The sequence below is a fragment of the Gavia stellata genome, chromosome 36, assembly GCF_030936135.1.
Source record: "Gavia stellata isolate bGavSte3 chromosome 36, bGavSte3.hap2, whole genome shotgun sequence".
NCBI lineage: Eukaryota > Metazoa > Chordata > Aves > Gaviiformes > Gaviidae > Gavia > Gavia stellata.
The window spans coordinates 1,866,807-1,890,436 of record NC_082629.1 but is presented as its reverse complement, the minus strand read 5'-3'; the positions used below and the strand labels follow the sequence as shown (position 1 = coordinate 1,890,436).

Sequence of the window (23,630 nt, the reverse complement as noted above, 5' to 3'; positions counted from 1 at the left end):
GCCTCTCCTGGGGGGCTGCGGGGGTCTCTTCCCCTGTGGTGCTTTGGGTGTCACTGGGAGCTGGACACGGGACGCTGCTGGCTCCTAGTCGACCTGTCCCCAGACCCTTTGCCACATCCCTGGTGCTGGGGAGAGGGGGGGGGGCAGGGGTGTACCCCCCACCCCCCCTGGCTGGGGGGCTCAGCCTCCTCCCTGCTCCCTCCACCCGCAGGCGCAGAGCCGGCCCCTGCAGCCCCCCGATCCCAGGAGGACGAGGACGAGGACCCGCAGCCCCGGGGGAGGCGGAAGCGTGTCCGCTGCGTGGAGGAAGAGGAGGAGGATTGAGGGGCTCCCCCTGCCCTGCCCGCGCCTGGGCCCTGGGCTCTTTTCCGGGTTTTCTTCAGGTTTTAAAGCTGTTTTTAAGGGTGCTGCAAAAGCAGGCGGTGGCTCTCTGCCCTGTCCCCTTCCCTGGTGTCTTGTTCTGGTATCTCCCTTTCCCTGTTTTACCCCAAACTCCCTCTTTTAACCTCGGCTGGTTTTTTTTCCTAACACCTTTTAAATCTGGAAAGAGACCAAATAAAAAACCGCAGCTCTCGGCCTTGCCTGGCGTGTGGGTCTGGGGGGCCAGGGTGGGCCGGGTCCCTGGGGCTGCGAGCTGCCCTGTCCCCAGGGAGGTACCCTGTCCCCGTGCTGGGGGACAGGGCCAAGCCCCGCATGTCGCAACACCTCCTGATAACGGCGGCTATAAAGGGGCCGCAGTGGCGGTAGCACCAGCGGCTGGACTGGGAAGGGGACGCCGGTGTCGCCACGCGGGTGAGCTGGGGGGCTGCGGGGGGCTGCGGGGGGGCTGTGGCCACGGGGGGCTGACGGGGCTCTGCCCCTTCTGCCTCCACAGGCCCTCCTGGAGCTGCCGCCATGGCCCAGGCTCTGCTCTTCCTCCTGCTCCTCGGCCTGGGGGGCAGCGCCCTCGCTGCCGTCCCCCCCGGGCCGGGTGACGATGACCAGGCTGTGGCGCAGGCACTGCTGGCGCAGCTGGCAGAGCACATCCCGCCGCAAGCCCTGCCGGTGCGCGGGGTCTCATGCCAGGACCTGCGCCCTGAGGCCCTGCCCGGCTTCGCCCAGCTCCCGCTGCTGCCCCGTGCCCTGGCCCGTGCCGCCATGGCCCTGGCGCTGAGTGGGGTTGCCTGCGGGCCCCAGGCCGAGGCGGAGGTGCTGGGGCTGTCCCGGGAGCTGGGTCCCCCCATGGCTGCGGCGCTGCTGTGGGGGCTGGTGCGTCTGCAGGGCTCCCCGGCCCCCGAGGCCCTGCCTCTCCTCCTCAGCCTGGTGCAGCCGGGGGGGTCTTCCTTGGCATGGCCCTGCGCGGCACCCACCCGGCTCCAGGGCCCTGTGGCCGGCACCCACCCCACCCCGCCCAGGGTGCCAGTCAAGGGGCCCTTGGGCGAGGGGGTCCGGGTGCTCCCAGGGGCCAGGGCCCATGCCTGGCTGCGTGTGTGCCGCCATGCCGCCCGGCACCAGTCCCGGCGCCGGCGGGAGAACGAGGACGCCTGCAACCCGCCGGGGGAGTGGGAGGCCCACAGCGTGCTGGAGTGGGTGCCGGGCGTCAGCACCTTCTACAACCTGGGCACCAGCCTCTACTACGCCTTCCAGGGCTGCGAGGCCCTGGCCTCCACGCGGGCCCTGGAGGTCGCCGAGGACCTGGGCTACGCCGGCCTGGCCGCCCTCACCGCCGCCGCCGGCGGCCCCGTGGCCCTGGGGCTGCAGCTGGGCCTGCAGCCAGGACTCAAGGCCGGGGTTCGGGCGCTCATCAGCTACTTCACCTCGGACGGGGACCCCCCGCCAGCGCCCACAGCCCACAGCGGCCCCGTCCTCATCATCTGAATAAAGGCCCCTCGCGGCAGTTGGCGGCAGTTGGCGCCGTGTCCCCCTCGTCGCCGGGGCTGGCGTCGATCGATGCGGGGCCGCCCCGCCCTGGGGCACGGGGACCTTGGCCCCGCGGGGAGGCCTCGCCTGGGCCCGGTCCCACCCGGCGTGCCCAGCCCCGCCTGCCCCTACGTGGCCCCGGCCCGTACCCGTGGCCCCGGCCCTGTCCCCACGGCCTGTCCCGGTCCCCGTGGCTCTGTCCCCGTACCCAAGGCCTGCCCGGCCCTACGGCCCCGGCCCTACGGCCCCGGCCCTGTCCCTACGCCCTGTCCTCACCCCAGCGGCCGCACAGCCCGTCCCCGCGGCCTCTCCCCGTCCCCGCGGCCTCTCCCCGTCCCCGCGGCCCGTCCCGGACCGGCGCTGCCCTTTCCTCCCGCCGGGTCCCTCGCTGGCCCCGCCCCTTCTGCTCTCCACCCTGACGTCATTTCGGGGAAGCGGGCAACCCCGCTGGAAGCCCTGTCCCCCGCCTGGGGAGGCGTGGCCTCGCCGCCGCACTCCGCCAATCGCCGCGCACAGCGCCAGGGGGCGTGGCCTCCGCGCCTTCCTGCCCCGGCAGCCGCTGAGGGCGCCGAGGTGGGAGCGCGGAGCGGGGTGCTGCGGGGGGTCCCGGGGGTCCCGGCGGTCCCGGGGGTCCCGGGGGGTCCGGGGGGCCCGGGGGGCCCGGGGTCCCCTCTGCACGGCGCCGCTCCGGGGGCGGGGAGCCCTGCCGGGGCCGGGGGGCGGCGCGGATAGAGGGTCCCGGTTGGGGCACGGAGGGATCTGCCTCGGGGGGTCCCATGGGGGTGTCCCCCTGGGGCGGGGGGCGCTTAGGCGCACACCCCCCCCGGGATCCATACAGGGGGGCGCTTGAGGTGCAGGAAACTTATCTGGGGGGTGCCCGCGGGGGTGCAAGGGGGGACCAGTGCAGGGGTGCCTCTGGGGAGGGTGCCTGGGGTGCTGCGCAGGGGGTGCAGGGGCCCCTCGGGGCGGGGGGGGTGCCTGCGCCCCGGGCCCCTGCAGCTCAGGACAGCTCGGCCCCCGGCGGGAACCGCTGCGGCCGCTCACCCCTTCCTCCCGCCCCAGGACGGGGCTGCCAGCCCGTGGTGCTCCCGCCGCCCAGCCCGAGCCGGAGCGGAGGCACCGCGGGACCACCGTGCTGCAGGCAGGTACGTGGGGCGCAGGGGTGCCCAGCGGGACGCGCGGGCGCTGGCTTCGGATCCTCCAGCCACGCCGTGACCCGGGGGTCGGTGGGGCCGCCCTGACGCCCCACGCCCCCCAGCATGGCGCAGTGGCAGGAGGTGCAGAGCTTGGCCAACGCCTACCTGGAGCAGGTCCACCAGCTGTACGCAGGGGCGGCGCTGCCCATGGCGGTGCGGCAGTGCCTGGCCGCCTGGATTGAAGACCAGAACTGGTAACGGGGCGGGGGGCTGGGGCTGGGGGCCGTGCTGGCCTGTGTGTGCCGGGCCGGTGCTGAGCCCGCCGTGCCGCAGGCGCCAGGCGGCCGAGCCGCTCTCTTCCCATGCCCGGATGCTCTTCCACTCCTTGCTGGCGCTGCTGGGTGAGCGCCTGGGCAGCCCAGGGCTGGGCGACGAGGACTTCATGCTGAAGCACAACCTGCGCAAGGCCCGCCGCGACCTCCAGGTGGGCAGCGGGGCCGGGGCGGGGGGGCCGGGGGTCTCCGCACCCCGCTGACCCCCCGGCCCCTGCGCAGGCCGAGTTCGAGGAGTGCCCAGAGAAGTTTGCCAACCTGGTGGCCAACCTGCTGCAGGAGGAGCGGCGGATCCTGCGCCTGGGGCAGGCGGGGGGGCAGGTAGGGCAGGACCCCCCCCCCGGCCCCGCGGGACCCTGCCGGCCATCGCCCGACACCCCGTGTGTCTCTGCAGGGTGGGGCCGCCCCGGCGCCCAGCGCACCCCCGGGGAGCGACCGGGAGCAGCAGATCCAGCGACGCCTGGCCGAGTTCCACGCGGCCCTGCAGGTAAAGGCCCCCCCGGCCCCCCCCGGGCCCCTGGGGGCTGCCCGGCCCCTCACCGCCCTCTGCCCCCAGGAGGCCGAACGCACCTTCCGGCACCTGGAGGACCTGCAGGACACCTTTGACTTCTGCTTCAAGGTGCACTACCTGCCGGGTAAGGCCCAGTCCTGCCTGCGCCGGGGGTAGACGCGGGGCGGCGCTGCCCTGCGCCCCCCCGAACCCCCTCACCCCCTGCCCGCAGGCGAGGACAGGGCCAGCGACCCCCAGTACACCCAGCAGATCCAAGCCCTCCAGGCCAAGCTGCAGATCCTGGACCGGCAGCGGCGGGTGAGAGGGTGCTAGGGCTGGGCTGGGGGGGGGCCGTGGCCGCCCCACGCCCCCCGCTCAGGCACGTGTCTCCCCTCAGGAGGTGCTGGCTCAGATGCAGCAGCTTCTGGGGCGCAGCGAGACCCTGCGGGACTTCCTGCAGCAGGAGCTGGGGGCCTGGCAGGAGCGGCAGCAGCGCGCCTGCCTGGGGGCCCCCGCCGACACGCGCCTGTGCCTGCTGGAGACCTGGTAGGGCCGGGACCGGGGGCAGATGGGGGGCTGCAGCCGGCTCCCACTGAGCCCCGTGGCGCCCGCAGGTTCACGGAGCTTGGCCAGGGGCTTTTCCAGCTGCTGCAGCTGCTGCGGGCGTTGGGGGACCTGCGGCAGAAGGTGACCTACGAGAGGGACCCGCTGAAGGCAGAGACCCCCCTCCTGGAGCAGCGGCTGCGGGAGCTGCTCAGCTACCTGCTGCAGAGGTGAGGGTGGGGCGGGGGGGCCGGGGGGGCCGGGTCTGGGGCAGCCCTGACCCTCCCGGTGCCCCCAGGGCCTTCGTGGTGGAGCAGCAGCCCAGCATGCCCAACACCTGCAAGCGTCCGCTGGTGCTGCGCACGGCCAGCAAGTTCTCGGCCCGCGCCCGCCTGCTCGTCCGCCTCCACGACCGCAACCACCGCATGGAGGCCAAGATCCACATCGACAGGTCGGGACCCCCGGGGTGGGCCCCCCTGCCCGGCCACGGGGGTCCTGGCACCCCACTCCCACTGACACCCTGTTGTCTCTTGTAGGGACCCCCCCAAGATAAAAGGGTGAGAGCCAAGCGAGCGCCGGCTGCGGCGGGCAGGGCTGTGCCCCCCCAGGGGTCCTGGCCCCCCACCCGCATCCTCTCCTTGCCCCGCAGGTTTCGCAAGTTCAACATCCTGACATCGAGCAGCAAAACCCTTCTGGCAGGGGACAGTCCCCAGGACGGGCTGGTCTGCGACTTCCAGTACCTCGTAGGGGCCCCTGCCCAGACCCCCGGGTCCTCTGCGGGGCGGGGGAGCGGGCTGAGGACTTGGCCCAGCCCTGTCCCCCAGCCCCCAGCCCGGGCTGACTCTCTCCTGCCCTGCAGACGCTGAAGGAGCAGAAGGACAGCAGGTCGGGCAAGGGCAGCAAAGGCGCCGGCGAGGTGGGTGCGGGGCTGGGGGGCACAGGGTGCAGGGGGCAGCCCCATGGTGCCCCACGGTGCCTCCTCTGTGCAGGGTCCCCTGGTCGTGACGGAGGAGCTGCACCTCATCACCTTCACGCTGGCGTACGCCTACTGCGGGCTGGAGCTGGAGCTGGAGGTGAGCACTGGAGGCTGGGGGGCTGGGGGAGGCCGGGGGGGCTGCCAGCCTGACCCTCGCTTCCCCCACAGACCTCCACTCTGCCCTTCGTCATCATCTCCAACAACAACCAGTTCTCCAGTGCCTGGGCCTCCATCCTCTGGTTCAACATGCTCAGCGGCGACCCTAAGGCAAGTGGGACCCCCCTCCCCAGCCCTGTGCCGCCCCCCACCCTGCTGCCCCCGCCCCATCTCCCCCTGCCCTGGTCCTGGTCCTGGTGTCCCGTCCACATTCCTGCTCCTCACCTGGTCTCTGTCCAAGTCCAAGCTCCTGTCCCAGGTTCCTGGTCCCTGTCCCTGGTCCTCCCCCATGCCTTGCCCCTTCTCCTGTCCCCAGTCCCTGCCCCATCCTGGTCCCTGCTCCATCCCTGTCCCATCCCCTGCCCCAGTGCAGATCCCTGACCCCAGGTCCCTGTCCCATCGCCGTCCCCTGCCCCGGTGCACGTCCCCAGCCCCTGCCGCGCACCCCCGGCCCCGCTCACCCCATCTCCCGCAGGACCAGCACTTCTTCTCTGTGCCGCCCCCGGCGCCCTGGCCCCGGCTGGCCGAGGTGCTGAGCTGGCAGTTCGAGAGCGTGGCCGAGCGGGGCCTGAGCAAGGAGCACCTCCTCATGCTGGCCGAGAAGCTTTTCGGTAAGGCCGGGCGCCAGCCCCAGGGCCCTGCTCCCCCCTGAGCCCCCCGGGGCCAGGACGGGGGCCGTGCTGCCCCCTCACCCTGCTCTTGCCTCCGAGGCTCGAAGCCGTCTCTGGAGAGCACCCTGGCCTGGTCTAAGTTCTCCAAGGTGAGCGGTGCCCGTCCCCCGGTGGCCCTGTACCGCTGTCCCCCCGCCCCCCCATGGCCCCGTCGCCCCCATCCCCACTCACCCACCCTCTCCCGCAGGACGGTGCCTCCGGCTTCTCCTTCTGGGCCTGGCTGGACGCGATCCTGGGGCTGCTCCAGGAGCACCTCAAGCAGCTCTGGAAGGACGGGTAGGAGCGGGGCCGAGGGTCCAGGGGGGGCTGGGGGCCGCAGGGGCTGATGGTGCCTCCCCCAGGCTCATCCTGGGCTTCGTGAGCCGGAAGCAAGAGAAGAAGTTGCTGAAGGGGAAGCGGACGGGGACGTTCCTGATCCGGTTCAGTGAGAGCATCCTCGGGGGTGTCACCTGCACCTGGGTGGAGCACCCCGAGAGCGGTGGGTGCACGCCTGCCCCCAGGAGTCCAGCCCCTCACCCTGGCCTCAGGCCTGCCCTGGGCGCTGACTCCAGCTGCCCCCTGCCCCGCAGGGCCCCCCGCTTTCCGGGCGGTGGTTCCCTACACCGCGGCCGAGCTGGCGTCCCTGGCGCTGCCCGACATCATCCGCGACTACCAGCTGCTGGTGGAGGAGAACATCCCCGAGAATCCCCTCCTGTTCCTGTACCCCGACACCGCTCGCGACGAGGCCTTTGGGCCCTACTACAGCCATCGGCAGGAGGGTACGGCATGGCGCGGTGCGGCGCGGTGTCGGGGGAGCGCCCACCCCTCCCTCCGACCTCTTCTGTCTGTCCTCAGGGAACCTGACAGAGCAGAAGAAATACCTGAACCAGCGCCTCATCCGCGTGTCGTCCAGGTGAGGCAGGGGAACGCCTCGGTCCCTCCGTGGCCCCATGGGAAGGGGGACCCTCTCGCCCGCAGCCTCGCGTCCCCATACCCTGACCCTGACCCTGACCCTGACCCTGATCCTGACCCTGATCCTGATCCTGACCTGCCGTCTCTCTCTGCAGGCAGGCTAATGAGTCCTGGCAGACAGAAGAGGAATTGGTGGCTGCTACGGAAAACCTGGAGACGCTGCAGCTGCAGCCCGGTGGCCTGGGGACACTGCAGCCCGGTGGCCTGGGGACACAGCAGCCCGGTGGTCCGTCACCGCTGCCGCCCGGGAGCTCAGGGACGCTGCAGCCCAGGGGCCCAGGGACGCTGCAGGTCACATCTGGGAACCTGGGGACGCTGCAGCCCTTGAACCAAGGGACAGTGCAGGTGACGGCTGTGAGCCCGGAGATGCTGCAGCCCACGGGCTCAGGGACACTGCAGGTCACCTCTGGGAACCTGGAGGTGCTGCAGGTGATGGCCAGGAGCCCGGGGACGCTGCAGCCCGGGAGCCCAGCGGTGCTGCAGCCCTCAAGCCCAGGGATGCTGCAGGTGATGGTCACAAGCCCGGGGATGCTGCAGCCAGGGCCCCAAGGCCTGGAGCCACCACGGCCGCTGCAGGTGGGATCGGGGGTCTCAGAGATGCTGCAGTCAGGGATTGGGGACCTGGAGCCACAGCTGGTGCTGCAGCTGGTCCCCGAGGGCCAGGGGACGCTGCAGGTGGGACCGGGGGGTGTGGGGACGCTGCAGGTGCTGCCTGGGGGGCTGGGGGTGCTGCAGCAAGTGGGACCTGAGGACCAGGGGACACAGCAAGCGGGACCTGGGGCCGTGGAGCCGCAGCTGGTGTTGCAGCTGGTGCCTGAGGGCCAGGGGACGCTGCAGGTGGGACCTGGGGGCTCGGGGACACTGCAGGTGCTGCCTGGGGGACTGGGGACGCTGCAGCCGGTGGCCGGGGACACAGGGATCCTGCAGCAAGTGGGAGCTGGGGACGCGGGGCTGCTGCCGCTGGTGCTGGAGACTGTGGAGCCGCTGCTGGTCCCCGAGGGGCAGGAGACGCTGCCACCAGAGCTGAGGGGCCTGGAGCCGCTGCCTGGGAGCGCAGACATGCGGGACCTCCTGCAGTCGCTGGTGGAGGAGCTGGAGCCGGGCTCGGGGATGCTGGAGGGGCTGGAGCCAGCGGAGCTGATGCCTGACGCGCTGGAGGCCACGGACGAGGGGCTGGGCCCTGAGCTGGCGGGTGAGTGTCAGGGCCGGGGTGGGGGGGACAAGGGGGTCTCCTCGGCACTGACCTCTCCCCGTCCCGCAGGCAGCGCCGCTCTCCTGGACGCCAGCGACCCGTTCCTGCCGCAGCCCGAGGATGCAGCCCTGCCCGCCGCCAGCTCCCTCTTTGCCGCCGCCGCTGACTTCCCCCTGCTCCACATCGACGCCAACGACTTCCAGTGACCCTCCCCGTCCCCCCTGTAAATAAACCTCTTCCCGCCCCAGCTGCCTGTGCTGCCTGTGCTGCCTGCGGGCAGACCTGGGTTGCGCCGTACACGTGGAGCCGCTCATCTCCAGACCTTTATTAGAAACCCATAAATACCCGAGATAAATAGGGAGCATTGCACATAAATAGCCCCTCGGGGCGGAGGGGAATAAATAGTGGGGAGAGCCACGGCCGGGCCAGCCTCAGCGGGGGCTGGCACTGTGGGTGAAGACGCGGCTCATGATGGTGGTGAAGGACTGGAGACGCTGGAGCGCCAGGCGCTGCAGTAGCGGGTGGGCCCAGGCCTTGCTGGGGGCCATGGGGTGCCGGGGGGGGCGGCCGTGCTCCTGCTGCGGGGAGAGCGGGGTTAGGGGGTCCTGAGGCCGCGGCTGATGGGCGCCTGCTTCCCCGGCCATGGGGGGAACAGGCCTGGGGCTGCCACCCCCTCCGGCCCCCCAGCCCCCCCGGCCCCTCACCTGGACGAGGCCCAGCAGCTGGTCCAGTGCAGCCTCCAGCCGCGGCAGGCGGCGGGCGGTGAAGATGTCGGAGCCCAGCAGGTCCCGGTAGTGCTGCAGCCCCTGGAGGATGCGCTGCAGGCAGCGCTGCGGGGAGCGGGGTGTGAGCTGGGGACCCCCGGGCACATTCCCCGGCACCCCTGAGTGCCCCCGGCACCCCTGAGGAACCCCAGGCACATCCCTCAGCATCCCTTGGGACCACCAGGCACCCCTGGGAACCCCCAGTACACCTGGGAACCCTGGATACCCCTGGGTACCCCCTGCACCCCTGAGACCACCGGGCACATCCCTCAGCACCCCTGGGAACCCTGGATACCCCTGGGACCCCTGGATACCCCTGGGTACCTCCCGCACCCCTGGGACCAGCAGGCACATCCCTCAGCATCCCTTGGGACCACCAGGCACCCCTGGGAACCCCAGATGCATCCCTCCGCATCCCTGGGCCCCCCGGCGCCTCCTGGGACCCCCAGGCACATCCCCCAGAGCACCCCCGGGCTCACGCCCCCCCCCGGGCACCCTCAGGCTCCCTGGCCGCCCCGCCGCGGCCCCCGACCACCCCGTGTTCCCCGGTACCGTGTTGTTGGTGTCCAGCGTGGAGGGGTCGCAGGCGTCGCTGCAGCGGATCCGGGGGGGCCAGTTATTGGGGTCCTCCTCGCTCAGGTCCATCTCCTCCTGGCAGCGGGGGGTCAGTGGGGTCCCCACGTCCCCCGCACACCCGCCCCTCCCGGCACCCCGCGCTCTCGGGGCACCCATCCTGCCGGGATGCCCCGCACCTTCTGGCACCCGCAGACGCCCGCGCCCTCCCGGCTCCCCCCGGCCGAGCCCCCCGCGCTCACCAGGACCCGGTGCGGCTCCTTGAGGGTCGCCACCAGCCGCGACAGCTCCCGGGAGAGGCTCTTGCAGGCGGCCCAGTCGGTGCGGGGGGCCGGGGCCGGGGCCGGGGCCGCGGGCGGCGGCAGCAGCAGCGGGAGGCAGAGGCAGAGGCAGAGGCGGAGGAGCGGGGCCATGGCCGGTCGGTGCCGCCACCGGCGCCGCCACCGGGCTCTTATGGGGCCGTGGCAGGTGGGGAATCCCCGGGGCAGGTGGCACCCGCCCCCCGTTACTGCGAAATCGCCGCCTCCCTCGAAAGCAGAACCGATACCGGGCCGGGGTCCCCGGGCTGCGCCCCGCCGCGCCTAGCCCCGCGCCGCGCCGGGACGGGACGGGACGGGACGGGACGGGCAGGAAAACCCGGGGCAGTTCCTGGCGGCTCCACGCCCGGGGGCACCGCGGCGGCAGCGGCACGGGCGGGACCGGGACACCGCGGCCGCCCCGGGGGTCGCCGCCCGGCGCACCTGAGCCGCCCCGCCCGCCCGCCCCGCCGAGCGCACCGGGAGCCCGGGCGGGGCGGGACCCCCGGCGCCCGGCGGTGCCCCCCCCCGGTGCCCCCTCGGTGTCTCCTCGGTGTGCCCCCCGCTGCCCCGCGGCCGCACCGGGAAACCGGCCGGGGCGGCCCCGGCGCGGCGGCTGGCGGCTCCCGGGGCCGCGGTGCCCCTGCGGGGCTTCCCCTGCCCGCGCCCCCGGCACCCCCGCCGGCCCCGGCAGCCCCGGTCCCCGCCGGGCCGGGCCGTGCTGCCCGCGGCGCCGCAATCGCGGCGGCCCCGGCGAGGCGGCTCCGGCGCTTCCCGCTCCCGCCCGGCGGGGCTGCCCCCGGCCTTCCCCGGGCCCGCGGGCGCGCACCGGCCGCGCCTCGGACAGCGGCCCGGGGCCGAGCCCGCCCCGGGGGGGCGAGGGCGGCCGCCCTCCCCCCGCTCCCTCCCTGCCCGTGGCCTCGTGTCCCCGGTGGGTTTGGGAGGGGGCGGCCGGGGCGGGGGTCCCGGGAGAGGCCGAGGCCGGTGGGGCGCAGCACCACGGTCCTGTGCGTGTGCTGCCCTGGGGACCCCGCGGGACACTGAGGGACCCCGTGGGTACCGTGGGACGCGGTGGGATGCCCGGGGACAGCGTGGGACAGCGTGGGGCGCTTGGGGACGCTTTGGGAGCCCACGGGGGGGGCGCCGCGTGACACCAGTGGGCGCCGAGAGGCCCTGTCGGACACGGTGGGACCCCGTGGGACATGCTGGGCTCCCACGCGTGGCGCCCTCGGGCACGGCGGGATGCGGCGGGATGCGCTGTGACAGCAGCGGGCACGGCGAGAGCCCGTAGGCCCTGTGGGGCACTCCGCGACCCCGCGGGATGCCAGAGGACACGGGGGGCCCCCGCGGGATGCCGGGGGCGCCGTGGGCACGGCGGGATCCCGCAGGGTGCCAGGGGACGCTGCGTGACACCCGTGGGCCCGCTGGGACGCAGCGGGAGGCGCCGGGACGGCGCGGGGCCGCGGGTGCCGCAGCCGGCCGGCAGCGCCCGGGGCTCTGTGCGGTGCTGGGGCGCGGCGGGGCCGGGGGGTCCCCCCCGGGCTCTCCCGGCCTCCCCCCGGGAGCCGCGCCCCCGCCCCGAACCGGCCGATTTCAGCTTTTCTGTCCCCTCCGCCGCGCCGTCCGGCACGCCACCCCCCTGCGCCGCTTAGTCCCGCCTCGCTCGGGCGCTGATTGGCCGGCGCCCGCGACTCCGCGCTGCCATTGGTCCGTCGGCTCCGGGGGCGGGCTGCCGGGCGGGCGCGCGGGGGGCGCGGTTGCCATAGCGACGGCGGGAGGGGCGGTGGCGGCCCCGGCCCGGCCGGGGCGGCGCAGCGGGACGAGCCCGGGAGTGCGGCCCTGGCGGGGCTCTGCCCGCGGCTGCTCGGTAACGGCGGGCGCGGGGCGCTGTGGGTAACGGCCGCCGTCGCCCCGGGGCGCGGGGCACTGTGGGATGCTTGGCCGGAGCGCGGGGGATTGTGGGTAGCGGCCCCGGGCTCGGAGCGCGGCGCTGAGAGCGGGGGCCCCGCAGCGCCTCCGGCTCGGGCCGGGCCTGGGCCCCCCGTGCCCTGCCCTGCCCCGCCCCGCCCGGCCCCGCCACCAACGGCTGCGGGTCTGCGGCAGCCGATACCGCCGGTGGGTTCGGTGTCGGCCTGCGGAGATAAAGGAGGCGGGGGCGGAGTTGGCCCGGCGCCTCCCGGGGCGGCGGGGCTCGGAGGGGGTCAGCGGGAGCCCGGCCGGTGCCCCGAGAGTGGCCGGCCCCGGGGGGGGGGGTCCGGCTCCCTGAGGAGGCTGCCCGGTGCACCGGGGCTGCTGCGGGCTCCTTCCCCCGGCGGCTCGCGGCCGTGGCGGGGCACTGAGTGTGTCCCGGGGAAGGGACTTCACAGGCCCCACTGCCTGCGTGGGCTCGGTGCTGCCGGTGTCCCCGGCAGGAGCGCTGCACCTTACACTCACTGGAGATTCCAGCCGCCTTTTCCATCCCTCGGAGTCACCGGGCCTCTGCCGATGATTCTAAGAATCGGAGGGCCCTGGTGTTTCTGACTGACCAACTTAGTTCCTTTTCTGTTTCAAAGGGAGACGCTGGTTTTCACCATGAATTTTGAAGGTCTTGACCCCTCCCTTGCCGAGTATGCTCCCCCCCTCCACCCCGCGCTGGACCCCGTCCTGGACCCCCACCTCAACCCCAGCTTGCTGCAGAACGTGGAGCTGGATCCCGAGGGGGTACCGTTAGAGGGTATCGCGGTGCCGGAGTCGGTGCACCTCATGGAGGGCATGTACAGCGAGCTGCACACCGCCGTCTCCGAAGTGGGGGTGCCCGTCTCTGTCTCCCATTTCGACCTGCACGAAGAGATGCTGTGGGTTGGGAACCACGGGGTAGGTGCCCGCTCCGGCAGCGGGGCAGGGAGGGTCGCTGCCCCAGCCAGGCTGTCTGTGCCGTTCTCGCTGCCCGACGCCTGCCTGCTGCGACCAGCTGAGGGCAAGCTGGCTGTGGGTGGAGAGCGGTTCAGCGCGGGGCCGAGACGGAGAGTCCTGCTCAAACCGGGGCTGTGCTGCACCGGTGCAGAGCTTCTGCCCGGCGGTGGTTGATGCGTGTCGGAGCGTGAGCCTCTTGGTGTTTCCCAAGTAACTTTATTGCCCTGATGCGTGGGGCTGTTGGAGCTTTTGGTCCTTTACTTGTGTCTGCATGTATCTGCCTGAAAGGGAAAAGTCTGAGCAGTCGTGCACGGTTCGGGACGCACGGGGGGCAGGAAGCCCCCCTGTAGGCTGCTGAGGCCGTAAGGCAGCCGATAGCCTGCTCCACCCGGGAGCTGGCACAGGGCAAAGTGGCATTTCTCTGCGTCGCATCCAAGTGAAGCTGGGGCGGGACTTGACGAGCCTGTGTCCGGCTGGTTTTAGGGCCACGCCACCTCTTTCTTTGGCCCGACGCTGGAGCGATACTCCTCCTTCCAAGTGAACAGCAGTGACGACATCCGCCAGATCCAGAGCCTGGAGAATGGTGTCCTTTTCCTGACCAAAACCAACCTGAAGTACATGTCACGAGGGGGCCTCATCATTTTTGACTACCTGTGAGTGCCTTCCCCTGGCAGCAGGCGAGCCGTGCTGGCCTCATGAGCTGCCCCTGTGCCGGGGGAGATGGTCCCAGCTCCTCTGCCGGCAGCGTAAAAGATGGATCTGGGAGACGGCGAGGGCAGATCCTCCGCCCCCTTCCCCGCTGCCTCCCTGAGCTGGGCAGGAGCGTGAGGGCTGTCCTCTCCCCTCTCCCGCAGCATGGACGAGTCTGAGGACATGCACAGTCTCCTGCTGACGGACAGCAGCACGCTGCTCGTTGGCGGGCTGCAGAACCACGTCATTGAGATAGACCTCAACACAGTCCAGGAGACGCAGAAGGTACACTGGGCTGGGGGCTGCTCCCTGCTGCAGGGAGGTGCTTTCTTCTGGGGCTGAGCCCCGCTCACCCCCCTCTTCTGCCTCCTTCCCAGTACACTGTGGAGGTTCCCGGCATCACCATCATGAGGCAATCAAACCGCTTCTTTTTCTGTGGGCACACCTCAGGGAAGGTAACACCAGCCCCATCCTACCTGCCAGTCCTGCTGATGCTCGGCTTCCCTCTGGGATACCCTGGAGTTGGTGTCCAGCTTTTCCCAGAGCTCACGGGGCTCCTGAGCAGCCAGCAGCTGCCTGCACGGCACCCAGCGCCCCCGCCTTACCCTCCCAGGTCTCCCTGCGTGATCTGCGCACATTTGTGGTGGAGCATGAATTTGACGCATACTCGGGCAGCTTGTCTGATTTTGATGTCCATGGGAACCTGCTGGTGACCTGCGGCTTCTCCAGCCGAATGAATGGCCTTGCCTGCGACCGCTTCCTGAAGGTGTACGACCTGCGCATGATGCGGGCCACCACCCCGCTGCAGGTCCACATCGACCCCTTCTTCCTCCGCTTCATCCCCACCTACACCTCCCGCCTGGCCATCATCTCCCAGACAGGTGGGTGAAGCTGCATCCCCTGCCCGGCCAGGCTCTGCTCCCCTGGCGAGAGCGGGGCGACGGTCCCGGCATCCCCCAGGCTCACGGTCAAATCCCAGTGGGATAGAGTTGGCCGAACACTCTGGACCTGTGTCCAGCCAGTTCAAATGGCGCCATAAGCGAGAGGCGTGCTGGGTTACCGTGTGCTGGCTGCCTGCGTGCTCCCTGGTGCCATGTACTCTGCGCTTCCCTCTCGCGCAGGTCAGTGCCAGTTCTGCGAGCCCACCGGCCTTGCCAACCCTGCTGACATCTTCCACGTGAATACCGTCGGGCCCCTGATCATGACCTTCGATGTCTCGGCCAGCAAGCAGGCCCTGGCCTTCGGCGACTCAGAGGGGTGCGTCCACCTCTGGGCCGACTCCCCGGAGGTCACCTTCAACGCCTACTCCAGGGAGACCGACTTTGCCTTGCCCTGCATCGTGGACACGCTGCCCCACTTGGACTGGAACCAGGACCTCGTGCCACTCTCGCTCATCCCCGTGCCGCTGACCAGCGACACCCTGCTCTCTGACTGGCCCGCTGCCAACTCTGCCCCAGCACCCCGGTAATTTGCCAGTCTCTCCCAGCGAAAACCAGCACGGCAAAGCTGGCTCCGACAGGGATCCTCTCTTTCCCCTGGTCTTGGAATCCACAGAGCAGCTCTGTTGCTCCCTCATCTCGTGGCTGGCACTGCCCTTCCTCCTCACGTGCCCTGTGAAATGCAAGATAAGTTCCCTGTGGCGGAGCTTAACTGCTGAGGTGCAGTGACTGGGCAGGTCTGAAGACAGTAGGGTATGGTCAAACCTCTGTCTTCCCGATGGGGAGATCCCAGTGGGATCCTGGCTGTGTTCTGCCTGTGTGGAAACTCTTGTTTTTCCTCTGCCTGAGCCCTGTCCCAAACACACCTGCGCTCAGCGCTGCTGCCGTGTTCTGGTGTAACTCGGGTGTTTTGTTGTGACACAAAATGAATCTGGGGGAAGGACTGAATGGGGGCAACCCTCGTGACCCGCTGGTGGGTCCCTGAGCACACCCAGACGAGGCCCTTGGTTAAATGATGCTGCCAAAGAGAGCAGCCTCTGAGTCGTGGTGTGTTTTGCAGGCGAGCCCCTCCGGTAGATCCCGAGATTTTGCGCACCATGAAGAAAGTGGGGTTCATTGGCTACGCCCCAAACCCAAGGACCAAACTCCGCAACCAGGTACCTGCTCTCAGGAGGGGATTGTGTGGGGCGTGGGGTATTTCTGCCAGCAGCGGAGGTCTGCAGTTCGGGGAAGGATGGAGCTCTCGCTGCATGCTGAACGATCTCAGAGCTTTCTGCAGGGCTCGGGACAGGGGTGAGAGATGAAATTCTCTGGCTTGGGGTGTTACAGGAGGCAGGTGTATAGTTTGGAGGCGACAGCTTTTCTTGAGCAGTGTCAGCGGGTGAGCCTCCCCCTTGGGTCAGAATCCCAGTTCTATCGATAACTCGCTCTGTGGTAGGAAAGGTTTGAGCTCTCCGGTTTGGAGGTTTATGGCACGTCCCTCGCCCTTGGGAAAACACTGCTGTGTTTCGCCCTCGCCCGCAGCGCCGCTGTAGTTTCCCACAGTGATAAGTCCCTTGTAAGAAGGAAGGTGTGGAGGCCTCGTGCAGGTTAAGGGAGGGCCCCGCTCCTTTCTGGTTTATTCCTTTGCTAATTTGGGGAGGCAGGAAAGCCCAGGAGTTACTTGTTTCATTACGTGGTGCTTTGCCCCGTGTCAGGGTTAGCCGCTCTTCCCTTCTCTTCCCCCTCGCAGATTCCCTATCGATTAAAAGAGACGGACAATGAGTTTGACAGCTTCAGCCAAGTCCCCGAGTCCCCGATTGGGCGGGAAGAGGAGCCACACCTCTACATGGTGGCCAAGAAGTACAGGAAGGTAGTGGCCTTCTGATGCCGCTCTGGGGCATGGCGGGGGGGCTGGCTGGGAGGCCCCAGGCTGGGCTTGTCTGGGGCGAAGGACCCGCCTGGGCCCAAGCACCTGCCCACGTCTCTGTGGGGAGCACGTAGGCGTTGGCACCAGTGTCCCGTGATGTGGGAAGGCGTCTGTTTAACACGTTGCATCTCTGCTCAGGTCACGATCAAATACTCCAAGCTGGGGCTGGAAGACTTTGACTTCAAGCATTACAACAAGACACTGTTTGCGGGCCTGGAGCCCCATATCCCGAACGCCTACTGCAACTGCATGATCCAGGTGGGAGACGCCCCAGCCCTGCGCAGGCCACCATGGCCCCCAGGACCTCCCCTGACTGCCCTGTCTCTGCCAGGTGCTGTATTTCTTGGAGCCGGTCCGCTGCCTGGTCCAGAACCACCTGTGCCAGAAGGAGTTCTGCCTGGGCTGTGAGCTGGGCTTGCTCTTCCACATGCTGGACCTGTCCCGAGGAGACCCCTGCCAGGTCCGTGGTGAGCCCAGGCGTGACGTGAGGCCAGCGGGCTGGGCTGCTTGGGAGGGTCAGAGAGATCGCAGAGGAGCAGGAGCTGGGTGGTGCCGGGTCCTTGGGTGATGGCATCAGACAGTGTGGAAACTCCTATCACTTGACCTTGGTGACATGCCGCTCTTGCCCCATCCCCAGGGAAGCAACTTTTTGCGGGCTTTCCGCACAATCCCAGAGGCTTCGGCACTGGGGCTGATCCTGGCTGACTCGGACGAAGCCACAGGAAAGGTGAACCTGGGGCGGCTGATTCAGAGCTGGAACCGTTTCATCCTTACTCAGCTGCACCAGGAAACCCAGGAGCAGGAGGGACCACAGGCATATCGGGGGGCTGGCAGCAGGTAAATCCCCAGCCTGGGGACAGGACAGGGAGTAACCGAACCAGGGAGGGTGTCTGGCTCCCAGAGGCCCCATCTGTCCCTCAGGAAGGAGCTTCCTTGCCACCCACATCTGCCCTGAGGGCTGCAAGGGAACATGCGAAGCTGCAGGCTGCTCCTACAGCCGGGTTCGAACCCTGTGCCGAACCTCTGTCCCTCCTAGGTCTAGCCCCCCGCTTGGTGGGTTGGGGCTGCGCAGAGGGCACCGGCTCTGGAAGCCCAATGTCTGGTTCCCCAAGAGCTGCTGGAATCTGGGTGCTGGCCTCAAATGGCCCTTGTACAGCCCGAGATGTGTGGGTCCCCAGTGCTCAGCCCACCGTACCAGCCAGCCCCGCTCCGCAGGGATTGCTGGGATCCTGCTAACCCTGGTGCTCTTTTTCTCCAGCAGCTTTGGGTCCTCAGGGGACTCGGTTATCGGGCAGCTGTTCAGCTGCGAGATGGAGAACTGCAGCATGTGTCGCTGCGGCAAGGAAACGGTCCGCGTGTCCTCCACGCTGCTCTTCACCCTCTCCTACCCCGAGAGCACTGGTAACGGGCAGGGGCGGGCAGGGCAGGGCCTGGCACGTTTAACGCTGCTGCATTTCCATGGCCGGGCAGGGTTTGTTATCCGTAGGGATGAGTCGTGACTTTTCCAGGTGATAGGCACCTGCAGTAAGGAGCTTCTGCAGTGGTCTGGCCCCGGCTGCGGCAGACCCGGCAGCCGAGGTCTAGTGGTGGGTTTCCAACCAGCCGAGCTTTTGGCTACAGAAAGGCAGATTTGGGGGTTGACCTTCTCGCTGGTGGTTGTGAGGAAAACCCCAGAGGTTTGGCTGAGCTAAATTGGTAAAGATTTGTGTGTTGGAAGGTGACGTTATTCTCCTTTCTCCCTTCAGAAAAGCCGGTCAAAGATTATGAGTTTGCCCAAATTTTAAAGCGAAGCATCTGCTTGGAGCAGAACACACAAGCCTGGTGCGAGAACTGTGAGAAGTACCAGCCCACGGTGAGCCCAGGAGTGCGGTGTGAGCATGTCACACTTCACGGGCTACGAGGGATGTGGGAGAAGGGTGTGAGCGCCCCGTGCCGCCGGCTGAGCGGGGGCAGTTTCTCCATTAGTCAGTGGGGAACCTCCTGGGCGGATGCTGGAGATTCGGTTCCTGGCCTGGATGGCAGGCCGGCATGGCTTGGGGTATTTCCTGGGCTGTGCGAGCGCTGGAATGCGTCTCGCACATCACGCGGATCCCAGCTGAATCCCCCCCGGTGTAGGGGCAGAGGTAGGCCCCCCCATGAGGCAAGCACACCCGCTCTAAGGCAGCAGCCTTCTCCCTGCCTCAGTTGCTCTTGCAGTACCCCCAGCTACCAGGAGCCTCGCGAGGCAGTGGGGAAGATCTGCAGGCAAAGGCATTGGAGGAGGGTAGCATGTGCCAAATCCAGTTTTGAGCCTCTCCAGGGCTCTTGGTGCTGCCCGGCTTCCATCTTCTGCTCTCTCCGCAGGTCCAGACCCGGAACATCCGCTGCCTGCCGGACGTCCTGGTCATTAACTGTGAGGTGAACAGCTCCAAGGAGGCAGATTTCTGGAAGACACAGGCTGAGGTGGGGGAGACACTTTGGGGCAGAAGCAGGCTTGTTCTCCCTGGCGCACGGGGTTTGCTGCGTGTCCAGTTCTGCGGAGGTGTTTTCACTCTGATCTCGCTGTCTCTAAGTCTCTTGCTCTCCACCCGAGCGTCACCCAACTTTGTTTGCAGAGGACATGTTGGTATTTGGTCATGCTTGTAGCATGAGCCGTGCGTTTGGAGTTGGAAAAGACAAGATCTCCTGCCGTGACAAAGCTGACGGGACTGCAGTAGAGTCACTCTTTCATTCCCCCAGGCCCCCAAGACCTAGAAGCAGCAAGGCAGTGCCTGCTTTCCAGAGCACAAGCCCAGCAGAGAGCAGGCGGACAGTTGGGTTTCCCTTGCTGTCTTTTTCCCTGTCACCGACTTTAAAGTCCCTGTCTTTTCCCCACTTCTGGCCTGGCTGTCACCCACGTGTTCCCAAGCCCAGCCTGTCACTCTGCGCTGACGCTTGCCTGTGTTTCGTTGCCAGTATGCCTTTCAGAGAGCCATGATGAAGAGAGGAGGCTTTGAGATCACCAAAGGCAAAGAAATCTCTCTTGGAGAGTGGTAGGTGACCATTCCTGGGTTGGCGACTCTGAGCAGTGACACCTTCTGGGTTGTTCTCTGGGCCTTGGGGAGCTCGGGGCCATTTCTCATCTGATAATGATAATTTAATAATCTACCTGTCTGTAGCTCCTCTTGGTCTCTGAACTGGAACAGTCTCATTGCTGCTCGTGAGCCTGTATGGGCGCTCTGCGCAGCATCCCCTTCAGACACCCTTGTGATCCACCCTGTGATCCACTTTTGAGCCCCCAGCCCTCATTCCCCTTCGCTTTTCAGACTGACACAAGACCCAGGACCGTGTGTTGGCCCTTTCTGGCTGACGTTAGCTGACCACCTTTCCCAGGGTCCTGCTCTAGGCAGCTGCAGGGAAATGGTGCAGCTCTGGATTCCCTGTCTGTCCTGTGGAAGGTTTAGGAATAGGTTGGTGGGTGAGGCGGCGGGGATCCTGCCCCGGAGAAGTTGGCCTGGACAAAATCTCGTGACTCCCTCTGACTTTGCCTTCTGTGATTCTCCATGCAGGAAGGAGCTGGGGAACCCTGACACGGGGCATTCATATCCTTCCGTGGAGGAACTGAAGAACATTTGGATCCCTCACGCCATCAAGATGAGGCTGACCAAGAGCAAGGAGCTAGATGTCTGCAACTGGAGTGAGACCGATGAGGTAAAGGCTGATGAGAACCCTCTGGGGCTACGTGGTTCTGTGCACGTGGGGCTGTGGGAACAGAACTGCTTCAGAACCTCTTTCTGCTGAGTGTGTGTGGGCAAGAGATAACGAGGCTGTCTCGGAGATGCCTCAGGTGAGCATGGAAACCTCTGGGCTGGTGGTGAGATCGTATGTCCGAGCTCTGGGGTTTGGGTTGGAGGCCTGGGAGCTTCCTGGCAGACAGGCGGGGCTCAGGCATTTCCCTGGGGGCTGTTACCTCTTGCAGCTGGGCCCGACTGACGACCCGGAGTCCGTCTATGTCTACGACCTAATGGCCACCGTCGTCCACATCCTGGATTCCCGCACGGGGGGCAGCCTGGTGGGGCACATCAAAGTGGGAGAGACCTACCACCAAAGGAAGGAGGTGAGAAACCCTGCGGGACAGGTGCTCTCCTGCCCACAGCTGCCATACCCACAGGCTGCCGAGAGCAGCCCTGCTCCCCGGGAGTCCTGCCTTGCCGAGGGGTTCTTGCCCACGGCTTGCTCTGGGGTCGGGTCGTTTAACAGACCAGTTCCTGGGTCTCGTAGTCAAGTGTTGAGTGTTTGGCTGAACAGCCAAGTGCTGCTTGGGCACCTTACAGGGAGGGAAGGGCTGAAGAAGCACTCTTCCCACACTTACTCAGGCTGGTTCCTCTTGGGTCACAGGCACGTTGCCAGCTTGTCCTTATGCTTCCAGGTAAGGGCTGGGACGTCATCTCCCTTCCTGAGGAAAGGGGGCTGGTCTGGGCAGTCTGGTTGTCTCATAGAGATGCCCAAGCCAGGAGTTCCCAGAGTGTGTCAAAGCTGCATCCTTCTCTCTTATCTGTTGCATCTCCGTGGAGTTTTGGTTAGGAGTCGGGCAGAGACCGTGCCTGTCCAGCCCGAGTGCTTCACGTATGCATCATCACCACCCAGGCCAGCAGGGATTTCCCCACTGTGTCCCAGGAAGGGCGGGAGTTCCCACATGGCATCGTCACACCCCTCTTTCCCTGGTAACTGGGTAGAGGAGTCATTGAACTTGCCTGGGGGGGCCCCTAAGGCAGTGCCTGTGCCTCTCCCCCCAGGGAGTCACACACCAGCAGTGGTACCTCTTCAACGACTTCCTCATCGAGCCCGTGGATAAGGTGAGTGCTCGGGGCACTGCCGCCGGCTGTGTGTCGAGGCCAGACCGTGGCTGCCGGGCCGCCCCTACTCCGTCCCCCCCTCCCCTGCAGTGTGAGGCGGTGCAGTTCGACATGAGCTGGAAGGTGCCGGCTATCCTGTACTACGCCCGGAGGAACCTCAATGCCAAGTACAACCTCGTCAGTGAGTGTCTGGGGTGGAAGTGGCCATGTGGCCAGTGACGCCGGCTCGCGGCTCATCTCCCTTCCCCTTTTCCTGCAGTCAAGAACCCCATCGAAGCCAGCGTGCTGCTGGCGGAGGCCTCCCTGGCTCGCAAGCAGCGCAAGTGCCACGCCACCTTCATCCCCCTCATGTTGAGCGAAATGCCGCAGGCGGGTGACCTGGTGGGGCTGGACGCCGAATTTGTCACGCTGAATGAGGTCAGGCCTCAAGGGACGGGGGTGCAGGGGCAGCCCCTCTGGGTGCGCCCGGTCCCTGGGGACTGCAGGAGCTGTCGGGCACCGAGCTCTCCTCTCGCCCGTTGCAGGAGGAGGCCGAGCTGCGCAGCGATGGGACCAAGTCCACCATCAAGCCCAGCCAGATGTCGGTGGCCAGGATCACGTGCGTGCGTGGGCAGGGCCCTAACGAGGGCGTCCCCTTCATTGACGACTATATCTCCACCCAAGAGCAGGTACGGGGTCTCTGCCCGACCTCACGCAGCTCCCCAGCCCCGCAGGGAGAACACAGACCCACTCTGCCTCCCGCTCCATGGAGGGGCACACGTAATAATGACTGCACCCTCCCCGGGATGCTGGCAGGGGACTTGGGGAGGGGGCAGATCCCCATGGCTGCCCCTCGGCCCTCCCAGCCCACCTCCACGGGCCCTGGTCTCCGCAGGTGGTGGATTACCTGACCCAGTACTCAGGGATCAAGCCGGGAGACCTGGACGCCAAGATCTCCTCCAAGCACCTCACCACTCTCAAATCCACCTACCTGAAGCTGCGCTTCCTCATCGACGTGGGAGTCAAGTTCGTGGGCCACGGGCTGCAGAAGGACTTCCGTGTCATCAACCTGATGGTGACAGGGCCAAGCCCCCCTCCCTCAGCCTGGGCACGGGGGTCTCGGGGTGGGGCTGGGAGGCTGGTGGCAGCGCTGGGGCTCACCCCCACCGCGGCAGCCCCCCTGCCCTGGCAGCAGCAGGACCCTCTCTCTTTCCAGGTGCCCAAGGACCAGGTGATCGACACCGTCTACTTGTTCCACATCCCGAGGAAGAGGATGATTTCCCTGCGCTTCCTCGCCTGGTACTTCCTGGGTCAGTGACCGAACCCTGGGATCCAGGCGGGCCAGGAGTGGGGGCAGATTCCCCCCGGGGGGGTCTCCACCAGCCCCCTCCCTGACCGGGGCTCTCCCCCCAGACCTGAAGATCCAGGGGGAGACCCACGACAGCATCGAGGACGCGCGCACGGCGCTGCAGCTCTACCGCAAGTACCTGGAGCTGAGCCCGCAGGGCGCCGAGCCCGAGGACTTCCGCAAGGTGCTCAAGGGCCTCTACGAGAAGGGACGCAAGATGGACTGGAAGGTGCCCGAGCCCGACAGCCAGAGCAGCCCCAAGCGTAAGGCTCCGCCGCAGCCCCCCGCGCCCCCCCGGCGCCCGCCGCCGCCCCCTGACCCCGCTTTGTCTCTGGCAGATGGGGCCGTGTACCCCCCGGTGCTGGCCCTGTGACCGGCCCCGCGTCCCCCAGCCAGGAGCAGCCCCGGGACCCCCCGAGGGAGGCGGACACACGTGGAACTGGAACCAGCAGCGGGGACGGGGCTGACCCCGACCCTGCCCGGCCCCCCGGGCCTCCCCCGGGGCCCGGCGCCCCGGGACTCCCTCTCCCTGCCGGTACCGGGAATCGCCGCCCCCACACCACTCGCCCGCCGGCCCGGGCGCCCTCATAAAGCAGCCTCGGACACCCGCGCCGCCGTCTCCTCCTTGGCTCCGGGGCCGCGGGGTTAGGGACCGGCACCGGGGGCGCGGCAGGAGGGACCCGGGCCCCGACCGGGGCTGGCACCGGGGCCACAGCGCGGAGGAGCCCGGGCGGGAGCGGGGACACGGCGGGAAGGACCCGGTGCGGGACCAGGACCAGGGGCGCGGCGGGAAGGACCCGGGCCCCGACCGGGGCCGGGAGCGGGGACACGGCGGGAAGGACCCGCTGCGAGACCGGGAACGGGGACACGGCGCGGACGGAGGGCGGGGCCGGGGCGGTCGTGGGGGCGGGGTCACCGCAGGCCCCGCCTCCGCGGGGGCCGAGCGCCACGCGGCCCGGGCCCTGGCAGCGCCGGGGACCTCGTCGCTCGCGCCGGGCTGCCCGCGGCGCTGCCTGCGCACGGGACGGCCCCGCCGGGGCCCGAGGAGCCGCCCCGGCCGGTCCGACCGGCTCCGTCGCTC

General features: G+C 68.4%; 4 protein-coding genes across 4 annotated transcripts; 3 read left to right on the top strand and 1 right to left on the bottom strand.

Moving 5' to 3' along the window:
• The first annotated feature begins 693 nt into the window (after window positions 1-693).
• APOF (apolipoprotein F) lies at window positions 694-1,857 on the top strand. Its single transcript, XM_059832770.1, has 3 exons — window positions 694-698; window positions 770-792; window positions 875-1,857. Exons 1-3 carry the CDS (start codon window positions 694-696, stop codon window positions 1,855-1,857), a joined length of 1,011 nt encoding a protein of 336 aa, XP_059688753.1.
• Window positions 1,858-3,033: 1,176 nt separating this feature from the next.
• On the top strand, window positions 3,034-8,552 carry STAT2 (signal transducer and activator of transcription 2). The gene is made up of 24 exons (XM_059832698.1): window positions 3,034-3,044; window positions 3,158-3,289; window positions 3,369-3,519; window positions 3,590-3,688; window positions 3,762-3,854; window positions 3,924-4,002; window positions 4,090-4,175; window positions 4,255-4,403; window positions 4,472-4,630; window positions 4,699-4,851; window positions 4,937-4,957; window positions 5,050-5,143; window positions 5,260-5,316; window positions 5,390-5,473; window positions 5,545-5,643; window positions 6,008-6,143; window positions 6,243-6,292; window positions 6,391-6,479; window positions 6,545-6,681; window positions 6,773-6,961; window positions 7,038-7,095; window positions 7,250-7,445; window positions 7,584-8,346; window positions 8,416-8,552. The coding sequence occupies exons 2-24, from the start codon at window positions 3,159-3,161 to the stop codon at window positions 8,550-8,552; spliced, it is 3,210 nt and encodes a 1,069-aa protein (XP_059688681.1). The 5' UTR covers window positions 3,034-3,044; window position 3,158.
• Window positions 8,553-8,777: 225 nt separating this feature from the next.
• Window positions 8,778-10,096, bottom strand: IL23A (interleukin 23 subunit alpha). Its single transcript, XM_059832734.1, has 4 exons — window positions 9,926-10,096; window positions 9,663-9,761; window positions 9,051-9,176; window positions 8,778-8,924 (listed from the first exon to the last, which is right to left on the bottom strand). Exons 1-4 carry the CDS (start codon window positions 10,094-10,096, stop codon window positions 8,778-8,780), a joined length of 543 nt encoding a protein of 180 aa, XP_059688717.1.
• Window positions 10,097-12,550: 2,454 nt separating this feature from the next.
• On the top strand, window positions 12,551-22,922 carry PAN2 (poly(A) specific ribonuclease subunit PAN2). The gene is made up of 25 exons (XM_059832789.1): window positions 12,551-12,832; window positions 13,355-13,524; window positions 13,726-13,846; window positions 13,939-14,016; window positions 14,175-14,442; window positions 14,683-15,025; window positions 15,560-15,656; window positions 16,232-16,351; window positions 16,547-16,666; window positions 16,740-16,868; window positions 17,046-17,245; window positions 17,667-17,809; window positions 18,154-18,260; window positions 18,752-18,850; window positions 19,343-19,419; window positions 19,936-20,077; window positions 20,346-20,483; window positions 21,163-21,222; window positions 21,313-21,403; window positions 21,482-21,639; window positions 21,747-21,890; window positions 22,097-22,276; window positions 22,418-22,511; window positions 22,615-22,812; window positions 22,888-22,922. Exons 1-25 carry the CDS (start codon window positions 12,551-12,553, stop codon window positions 22,920-22,922), a joined length of 3,594 nt encoding a protein of 1,197 aa, XP_059688772.1.
• Window positions 22,923-23,630: the final 708 nt, after the last annotated feature.